This window comes from Drosophila subpulchrella, chromosome 2R (assembly GCF_014743375.2).
Source record: "Drosophila subpulchrella strain 33 F10 #4 breed RU33 chromosome 2R, RU_Dsub_v1.1 Primary Assembly, whole genome shotgun sequence".
Lineage (NCBI taxonomy): Eukaryota > Metazoa > Arthropoda > Insecta > Diptera > Drosophilidae > Drosophila > Drosophila subpulchrella.
The window spans coordinates 4,102,471-4,112,939 of NC_050611.1; the positions used below are offsets into that span (position 1 = coordinate 4,102,471).

Genomic DNA, 10,469 nt, shown 5'->3' on the forward strand with positions numbered 1-10,469 from the left:
TTTCGACTTGAAGTTGTGTGGGTAAATACCCTTTACATGGCATTTGAGTTTCGAGAACTTAAAGTTGTGTTCTAAATGGCAGCACTTGTAGTAAAACTAGTTACCAGTGGAAACATCACGTAAATAAATATTTTTAGGTACAGCTCATTATTGTGTAAAACTTTTGCAATTGGTCACACTCGATTTCGTGACGATTGAAAAATTAATTCCAACATAAGAATAACTACCAAGAATAAAAGCACTTGCCATAAATCATTTAAGAAGACATTATTCAGTTAAGATGCAGTCACTTTTGAGCAGTTAAAAATTACTTTGGCTGCAATCGCTTGAATCACGTACCGGTCGTTACTTATTCGTATATTTATTTGCTTAAGTGTTTTCCTGTGTGTTTATTTTTGCACACCGCGATTAGCACTAATTAAAGTTGATAAATGTTTGTATGTGCTTTTGCAATATTCTTATCGACAGTATTGCTGTTTTCTGGCGAGATCTTCGAGGGGAGTTGGGAGTTGCATAACTTCCTTTTACTTTGCATAAATAAATTACCAAAATTATAGCTTTGGGGTTTTTTCTGATGTGTGTGGATGGTTCTAAGAAAAATGTGTTTAATTATCGTGTTATTCACTTCAGTTGGCATTAAAGTTGTGGGTTTTATTTCGTATTTTTATGGAACCGAAGTGAACTTCGCCGGGGGAATATCTGAATAAATAATTACCACAAATTTTGATTCTCTCGTTTGGTTTGTTATTTCTGTTTGCAGTTATGTACGACGATTATCAATCACTTTTCGGGGAATATCTTTCGGAGGTGTTTCGGCCAGCTAATTGCCATTGCCCCCGCACCACCGATCCCGATCACCTCGAACTCACTCCAACCTCAAGTAAACCCGAAAACAAACCCGAATGCATGACGCAGTAATTGAAACAAAACGCGGCTATAAACGTATCGTAACAGAACTGATTAAGATCACGCGGCTAAGGGCCTCCAGTTCGCCAACGATCTTCGGCTAACTTAACGATTGGAGCAGCTGACTCCGACTGGGCCTGAAATGGCGACAGGTTTATTTTAGCCAAGTTTTATTTGGTTTTGTTTACTTTTTTGCACAATTTATATATAGGGGCATTATATTGGATTTTGTTTGCCCACTTCGTTATTGCGGATCGTGTACATAAGCCGTCCGTTGATTTGATAAGAGTTCCGCTCGCGTCCAGTGATAATTATATAGGTAGGTATATCTCGGTATGCGACGAAAAACTCGCAGATAAGTGTCAAGACTATTTCGGAGGTTAAGTCACATATATATACCCTTTCCAATTCGCTTAATTCGGGGGCCTAATATTATTTCTAATAATTGTAATCGCTGGGTTTTTTTTAATTTTGTTTTTTTAAAGGTTTTGTGTGCGTTGCGGGCGAGTAACCAAAATGGAACTGGCCATTGGTGGCGCAGTGGGTCAGTCGGAGCTTTGTCGACCATGCAACCGAGGGGTGGAAAGCAAATCCCCATTGAGCCCTCTGAAATATGGACAGTTATGACCCCTACCCCTCCCCACCATCCAATATTCGTTGGCATTTCGTCCATTGTCCAACGGACCTTATGCAAATGCAAATGCCACTTGGCAGCTGCCAGTCACATGTCCGCCGCTTGGCTGGTGGCAAGAGTTTGTGGCCAGAAGGAAAAATAAACCCCTGAAATCGATTGGCCCTGCCATTGGCCATGCAAAGCTTACGGCAATTAATTGGCATTAATCAACTTAATTATGAAATATTCGATAAGATTGCGACTCCACTCCTCGGGCGGCGAAACTGGTGTGGAAAAACGAAATTATCACGGAGTGGGTTAGGGGTCTCAGGTTGTATGGTCAGTCGGTTCTGAGATGCTCTATATGTATACAAAAATTATCAATTTTATGGGGTTTATATTGGGCAGATACTATACATAATTAATAATAGATCAATTTCATTTAATAGATCGATTTTATTAAGATTTTGTTTATTTAATTTAGCAATTAATTCCAGGGGTTTCAGGTTTTGAGACATTTTATATGCATTATATTGGCTAGATATTATAAAAATAAAATAATAGATGAATTCTTGACTTTAATTTTGATTTTGTCTATTTCCCTTAGCAATCAATTCCATGGAACACCATAAAAATCTAAACTTATCCCCTCATAAAGTGTACAGTTTCTTCCAATGAAAAGACAACAATACAGTTTAAAGAGGTTTCTTCAATTATGATCGCCAAACTGGGTTGGTCGTCCATTATCATTCTAATGGAACTTCCCCGCCACTTCGACCGTAGTTTCCCAAACAAATTGCAAACTCATTTGAAAGCTCTGTGGCCAGAAGCAGCGGGTTTCTCTTTGACAATTGTCGAAACGGATTCCCAGAAGAGCCCAACTGCTCACGGAATGACTTCTGGCTGTACGAGTGACATGGCTGACTGACTGACTGCGCCCGAGATTTTGTCATTTCCATTTTGAGGTCGGCGAATTTGCATAAATTGATATCCGCCCGCAGTCTGAGAGCTTCAGATGCAGATGGAGATGCATGCAGCCAATGCAGTTACCACACACGAGACTGTGGGCTCCATGCGCACCCAAGTCGGTTTGGGGCAATAGGCCAATCCCAGCAGCCAGTTGCTTCCGTTCTGGTAATACGAAAAAGAGCACCTTAAGCTATTCCCATGCTATTCTAAAAGGTTTCTCATTATATTTATAGCCATTAAATACGAAGTATCATATCATTAAATTTATGAATTCATGTACCCCTTCTAATGGCCTTATGACACATGCTTATTTTACGACTAACTTACTGGATTTAATTTAAAAAGTGATGGCGATGATCACTCTATAACCATACCATGACTATACCAACTAAATCTAGTCAGTGAAATCTTAAGAAAATATCATATGGCCTTAAATCGAGTTGACTTCTTAATTACATATTAAGATATACAATTCAATTTAAATTAAATAAAAATGGTTGCCCAGAAACTTAATATATGCCAAGCCCCAATCATATTCGATGGAACTCTTTGAAAGTGCAAACTGTAACCGGCTTGATTAGTGTTAATTAGGATCAACTTAATATGCGTCAGACTTTTATGAGAGCAATAAAAGGTAGATGAAAACCGGAGATAGTACTGTGGAATGTATATAGATTTCCACACTGGGTCCAAACTCACCTTAATCTATCTCGCAGCTGCTGGTGGGTGAGATGGTCCCGCTGCAACACCTGGAGGATGCGCTGGCACTGGCTCAATCTCTGGCGCCTCCTCAAGGTCGGAGTCTCCGCCTCCAGCACCGCAATGCCACTGTCCACACTGGAGTTCAACTGCTGCTGGACGGGATCGGGATCGGGACTAGTCTCCTTGCTGTTGCTGTTGCTTCTGTTGCTGCTGCTGTTGCAGCCCGCTGGCGATGTTGCTGCTGGCGCCTCACCTGCCATGTTGCCGCTGTCTGTGTCGTTTGTTTGTGATTTTAGAGCGGCCCTAGGCCATTTCCGCACTCAGTATCTCAGTATCTCGGGGATACACATGCAGGCACTGCCTCTCACGCACATGAAACACTTTTGGCAAACAAATTTGCTTCACTACCCCTCTTTTTTTGTGTGTTAATTACGCGCCAGTTACGACCATTGTTTTGCCACTGAAAGCGGGTCCGCACTGCCTTCGACTTGGGCCTCCAAAAAACACAAAAAAGTTGCTTACGGAGCAGCTTATCAGCCGCGGCGACACACAAATTCAAAATTCAAGACTTCCCATGGAGGGTGCTGTTGCTGGTTGTGTTTATGCCTGGGAGCGTTCGCTTTCGTACTGCAATCAAAGGAATTTTTGGTTTATTTTTACGGCCGGGACCCATAAACAAATGCGGCAGCAGATAACGAACTCGTACTCCTCGTACCCCCACCCACGCCCACATCCCATCTTAACTCTCAGATAACCAGAATCTGGCGATGCCTCATCGCTACCCATCTCGAAAAAAGCGCCCCTGACGTCTTTGCGTTGGTCTGTCACCTTCGACTGCATGAATTCATGAGATACATCTGAGTATATCTGGGCGCTGCTGCAGCCAAACTGAAAAATGCACTTCGCACGCCCAAATATGTAAATCTCTGGCACGTAATTACGCAGAGTGCTTCGATTTGGGGCCGGTTAGCCCATTTGGCTGGCAATGGGTTAAGTGGCTCAGCGGTTCATCTTCGCCAGAGCCTGAGGCCCCAGGCTCTGAAAAAATATTTGGCAAAGCGAGAAAGGCCAAAACAGCAAATTGAAAAGAGAAATTCTTGGTCTCCAATCGCTTTTTTCTTTTGGCCAGTAAAATGGTTGACTTGAAACGCTGACAGTGTGTCTGCCAGAGTATCTATGAATGGATATGTGGATAGTTGAATAGATAGATGGACGGATGGCTGGCTGGCTGGCTGGCTGGTTGGAGCAAACAAGATGATTACGATTTTGTGTTTGACGCACTTGTTGTTCGTTCGGTTTCCAGAGTTCGTTGTTCAGTGTTCAGCGATTTTGGACATGAGAAACAAAAAGAGCTGGCCTGCGGGCCTCTAAAGAAATTTCTTTCTTTTCGGTGAAAACCGGCCGAAATAAACATATGTGGATATGTGGAAATTCTCTGAATGGGATTTGCTGCGGCTTTCAAAGATAATTTGGGCTGTGCAACAGCATGATATGCAGTTCACCAAACAATGCGGCAATTAAAAATGCATTTGCCATCATGCATACCAAACTTAAATCCGGCGTTTTGCATATCATTTTTGTTGAGGTTGGTCAACAGAAATTGATTTCCATTCCAAGTGCATTACCCAATATGCATCAGTTTTGCCTGCATATGTTATATACATGTATCTTTCCATGCCGGCTTTTGTATCTACGAGCTGGATTTGTGCAATTTTCACACAATTGTTTGCGGCATTCGCATGGCATGTCGAATTAAGTTGTTACAGTAACTAATCTGATGATTAATTAGACAACAATTTCAGATGCAATTGGGTCGCCGGCAAATGGGTCAACTCCATCCGGAGAACTGGCTAAAAATCTGGGCTAAAGCTTGAGCTGCTGATGGCTCAATTAATTATGACACCGTGCTCGTACACAGGGAGAAATAAAGATGTTCGTTTGAGGTTCATCTTAAATATCTTTAAACAAATACGTGGAAAATATCTTTTGAATTTTAAACAGGCCTTATAAGTTAAATATCGGAATTTATCTAGATTTGGTTTTAACTTTAATAACCGTGTGAGTTATAAAAATATTTTGCCTTATAAAACGATTATAACCCAAAGTCTTTGGATCTTAAAGGTCGCTGTGAGACGACTAAAGCCTCTGTACTGTAGTATTTTTGTATACTCATCTGAACTCAATTGAATGCTGTGATATGGCACAAAATTAAGCCAAGTTCACTGGAAAAAATGCTAAAAGTAGGCCAAGCTTGGGTTTATTTTTCCTCTGTGCATATTTGCAAATATTTGAAGGGAAACTATTTTTGAAGAGCGGGTGAGCCGCTATCAAAGTGGCTTTAACTAACGGTTCGTACTCTCTTCCCGACCAACTTTGATGGTTGTACCACACACATGGACCCGCATACATATGTTTTCCACCATATAACCATATATCCATATAGTGGAGCCGCAGGGCGCAGCCGCAACTGCCGATTCATTGGGAAATTAGTCAAAGCAATTCCACGCCAATGATGCGTTCCCCGGAGTTTCTTTTTGTGGTGGAACCGAGCTGTAACACTTGGCCCCCTTTGGGTCCCTCTGGCCCCTTTGAGCCCCCTTGAGCCCCCTTGGACAGCAACAACAATCTGCTTAAACGAACGGAAGTCGGCAATGGAGACGCCAGTCGCTGGTTAATACTGTTAACCGATGCTGTCCGATTGGTTTTGGTTATCTCAGTTTTCTCATTTTTCTCGCTGTTACTTGCTTACTTTTGTTCGTTTTCAATTTACGGGTGAAATGGTTGTTATTTCTGATTTTTTTAGTTTTGTAAAAGTTGTTTTCACAGCCATGGCTAACAAGAAAATAATGAACAAAAAATTGCGGCACACACGCAGAAAATCAATGGCAACGATTGGATGACAGCGGAAGTGCAACCTGTAGCAATTTCTCACAATCGGGGGTTGTTTCAGGGTTCGACTCAAAATGCATGCCAACTACAGTGGTCAATCGAAAGAGCAAACTAAGGAATTTGTACGGAACTCAGAGAACCATTTTTAGACACTATTTGTATATGGATACTAAATATTTAATCTAATATAATCCTGTTATGTCGAGTTTTATTATTTGACACAAAAGAAAATATTCTGCGAGTTCTTAGCATAATCGTTTACTCATTTTACACATTGTAGCAAAATTATACCAAAAATTATTTTGATTAGTCAAACCCTAAATATTTTGGTTTTAAAGTTTTTGACAAAAATAAAACATTCTGCGAATTTCTAGTATAATAGATTACTCATTAAACATTGTAGCAAAAATACTCCAAATATTCTTTTGACTAGGCAAACCCTTAAATATTTTGATGATATAGTTTTTGAGTCACATCATCTAGTATGATTACTCATTTATTTTTTTTCTATTTATAGTGAATGTTTTTAAAATGAGTAATTATGATAAGTATTGTAATATTTTTTAACATCTCAAGTATTAGAGGGATTGATTATGATCCTTTTAGAGGTATTGATAATTATGATCCTCTATTTTATTGTTATTTCTTTATTCACGAATAATTCTAAGTCAATAAAAAGAAGTGTTCTACATATTTATTTTTTAATTTTTTCCCCATATTTGGTTGACTCTTTGGATCTTGTACTGTGTCAGCAATGTTTTGTTTTGGGCTGATATTGACACCTGTTCACCTGTCCACCCGGTCACCTGGTCACCCCTTTGGACCCCCTCCACTGCCCTTTATTCTTTCCGTTTTTCGTTTGTCGCTTTTGGCTTTTTGTTTATTTGTCATTTGCTTTGCGCATGAGTCGCATGTTTAGCCGTTTCAGTTGTTGTTGCTGTCACTTTGGGCATATCGCACGCTCCAGTGACCCATTATATATACACAGATATAGCGCCTATATAGTGCCAGGAGTGCAGGGCTCTCACAAACACCATCGCACCGCACGCCAAAGCACTAAAATGTTTCGGTTTTGGGACAAGGCTCAGAGGGCTGCCCTTCGAGGTCCCGCTTCAACGGTTCGAGGTTCGGGGTTAGAGGTTCGGGGCTCGAGGCCTGAGAATCGAGGGGTTCACTAATCGCCGAGGTTCGTAAAGATCGTACACTATACTCTATAGCCAGCACACGTACTCTCCGATTCCGAGCGCCACTCCGTTTGTGCAGAAGGTTGAAACGCGAATGAGCGGAGAGCCGCCGACTTTGAGCTGCGAGTCGGGCTTACCGAAGTTGCCTTAGCTTTACCGTTTGTTGTCGGTTCTCTCGGGTACTGGAATTCTCTCTGGTAATATCGCTGGCTGGTAATATCGCTCTCTTTATTGTCGCTGCTCAACAGCTGTCACAAAAATTTAGCGGCAAACTTTTGTTCTGCACTCTTCTTCCACATTTTGCAGCAGCTTTTGGGGGTAGAACTTGTTTTTCGGGAGGGGGTTGACAAACGGGTTCCGATTTCAAGTTCGACTAGGGCTTAGTCTAGGGCATGGAAAGTGCGATTCTGCGGAGGGAGTGCATATTTAACCCTTTGCAACATAAGGGATTTTTTAATTATCTGTGTGTATATTCAGTTCTGAAATATTTCAGATTGTTATATCATTTCAAATACATGAGCTGATTATATTTATTTAATTCACAAATATTATTGGGAATTATAAATATTCACTTATGTAAGTCTAAAACTATAAAACACTAAGCTTTTTATATTAGTTTAATACATAAATATTATTGGAAACTATAATATAAGAGAATAAAATAGTTTTCCAATTAATTTTTCCAATAACATTTCTTTAATTCTGGTTTTCAGCTCTTCAGATTATACTTATTTAATCCATAAATATTATTGGGAACTAAAAATATTTAGTTATGTAAGCTTAAAACTATAAAATACCAAGCTATTTATATTAGTTTAATCCATAAATATTTTTGGGATTTATAATATAAGAAAAAAAAATAGTTTTCCAATTAATTTTCCAATTACATTTCTTTAATTCTGGTTTTCAGCTCTTCAGAAGCTGCCACGCACTTAGTGGGTTAAGCATTTGCATGGCGTCCAATTGTTGTCCCAAGTACTTAACTTTTTCTTGCCTGCTTTCTTCCCATTTGTTTTTTCTTCTGCTCTCTCTCCCTCTCTTCTGCATTCTTTCTTCCTGTCAGCCTTTTTGCACTGTAAAACTTTTCCACTTAGCGCGACGTGTGCTAAAACGTTAATTTGTATGCATAGGGAAGCAATTGAAGATGGGAGATTGCAAGAAAGAGGGGGAGTGACAGCCGAAGAAAGAGGCGGAAGAAAGGGGGCTCTGAGATGGAGACTGAGACTGACCACTGGAGATTTGGTTACACAAGTTCGGTTAGAAGGAAGTCTCGCGAAAGTAGAGACAGACAGCTATAAATAGTTTATGGGCCGGCCAGCCGATTCGGGTAGTACCCTATCTTCAGTGGTACCCTATATGTGGAGTGCGAATGAGACGGATGGTGCGGAGTGGGCCTGGTTTATGTTTACAGCCCCGCTTTGACCCACCTCGGTACTTGGCTCTGCGTGGAGTAGGAAGCGTTTAACTACCTTTGAAAGACATTTGATACATGGGCAAGTCGGGTTTTGCGGAGTTTATTTTTGTCTGCGTTTTCTTCTCGTTTTATGTGTTTTTCACCGACACTCCTGCTACGCCATCCAAAGCAGCGCATTGCACCTGACACACTCACCTGAGATGGAGGGACAACAGGCGACGCACTGAAGAAAATGGTTCTTAACTCGAAAAGTCAACAAAGAATATAATATCTTGAAAATATCAATCTTAAAACAAAGTGAACTTTTCGGTACATGTATAAATACAAATTCTATAATTTAGTTTACGAATTTACTTATATGTATTCATTAGGGTAGGTCGATTTGTAGGTCTTTAACTCGTAGGTGGGAACGTAATACTATATATACATAAATGTAGTTACAAAATAATTATGCAGAATTTTATTTTTTATTTGTTTATTCGCAGGTTAACAGGCAATTAAAAATGACCTTTAACTTATTTTTCTTATTGATCCTATAGCTACTGTGGCCTTAAGCTACGTTTATTATAAATTATTAACATTTTGACTATGTCTAGGTTTTAAATAAGATGGTATATTTTTTATTTATTGCCCTTAAGAATTACGCAGAATAAGTTAGATCTTATTATGAAATTTAAGAAAGTCTAGGGAACCATTATTTCTTGCATTATATTAAAACTGAAAAAACAAAAATGCTGGTATAAAACATGGAACAGCCCTATTTCTCAGTGCACAACATAACAATATAACGCCGGCATACTATAACTTAAAGCTTTGGAATTTTGTTCAACACCATTATTTTGATCATATATTCGCACTCTTTTAGTTCTGCCATTGATACGCCAGGGAGAACAGGAAGGAGAAAAACACGGAACATTACCAGATGACTTTCCGTTCTGCTCAACATTCACATCAAAATTCCTCGCCATCATGCCGAGAGATACAACGCGCAGAGTCTCTGGAAACCGTTAAGATAATCATCAATGAATGCGCGAATGGGTGAATGAGTGGAGAGTGAGTGAGTGAGTGTGTGAGGAAGAGGTGTGTTAGCCACCCCACATGCCATTGTTTATATCCCGTGGATTCGGTTGTTTATGGTCGGAACGTGGGACCGATCTTCCATATCAAAGAAGTTTATTCAGTGGCCAATTAAATTCGCTGGCGCTTCGATCGGTGAAAGCATTTCATCAACCACTTTCGATGGCCAGGGCCATGCGGATCAATTCGTCTGCATCAATCAAAAGCTGGCGGATAATTTTGAAATTTTATGCATATTTTCAAGCTTTCGATGCCTGAGAAGTAGGTCTACAGAATAAGTTTTAATTTCTTCGGATACTCAATTAAAATATCAGGGCTAATAGACATGATTGGAAACATTAACAGATTTTGTTGTCAAAATGGTAAAAGAAATTGGTTTGCAAATTGTTATAAATTCAGTTATGATATTGAATTATAGTTTGTTTCAAATTATATTATAATTACTTAAGTGAGCCTCTCTTATAATACTGTAAGAACTGGAATGTTGAATGTTTCATTATAATATATATACATTTTATTTATTATTATATATATTTCTTTTATTTTGATATATGATATAACTTTAAACCAACGAAACTATTAATAATCATTTGTCCACTTGTTAAGTATACGCATTAAGTATACGTAATTGAGTATTGGATCGCAATTAGATGCGAAAAGCTTCGTAAACCCATGCTAAAGTCGGCCATCAAACTTCAGAGAAGCCTGAAAGCAA

At 39.5% G+C, this 10,469-nt stretch overlaps 1 protein-coding gene across 9 annotated transcripts in view; it reads right to left on the minus strand.

The window, feature by feature from the left end:
- The window catches only part of LOC119549282 (mucin-17), a 27,423-nt gene extending 23,606 nt beyond the window's left edge, over positions 1-3,817 (minus strand). For 3 of the 9 annotated variants that reach the window (XM_037857218.1, XM_037857217.1, XM_037857225.1), the window contains exon 1: positions 3,188-3,806. In XM_037857218.1, coding sequence (XP_037713146.1) covers positions 3,188-3,450 — 263 coding nt within the window. In that variant the 5' untranslated portion in view covers positions 3,451-3,806. Of the gene's footprint in view, positions 1-715; positions 1,420-3,187 lie in introns of those variants that run through there. The other 6 variants (XM_037857224.1, XM_037857223.1, XM_037857215.1 and 3 more) reach the window with 5 other exon arrangements.
- Between the last annotated feature and the right edge of the window lie 6,652 nt (positions 3,818-10,469).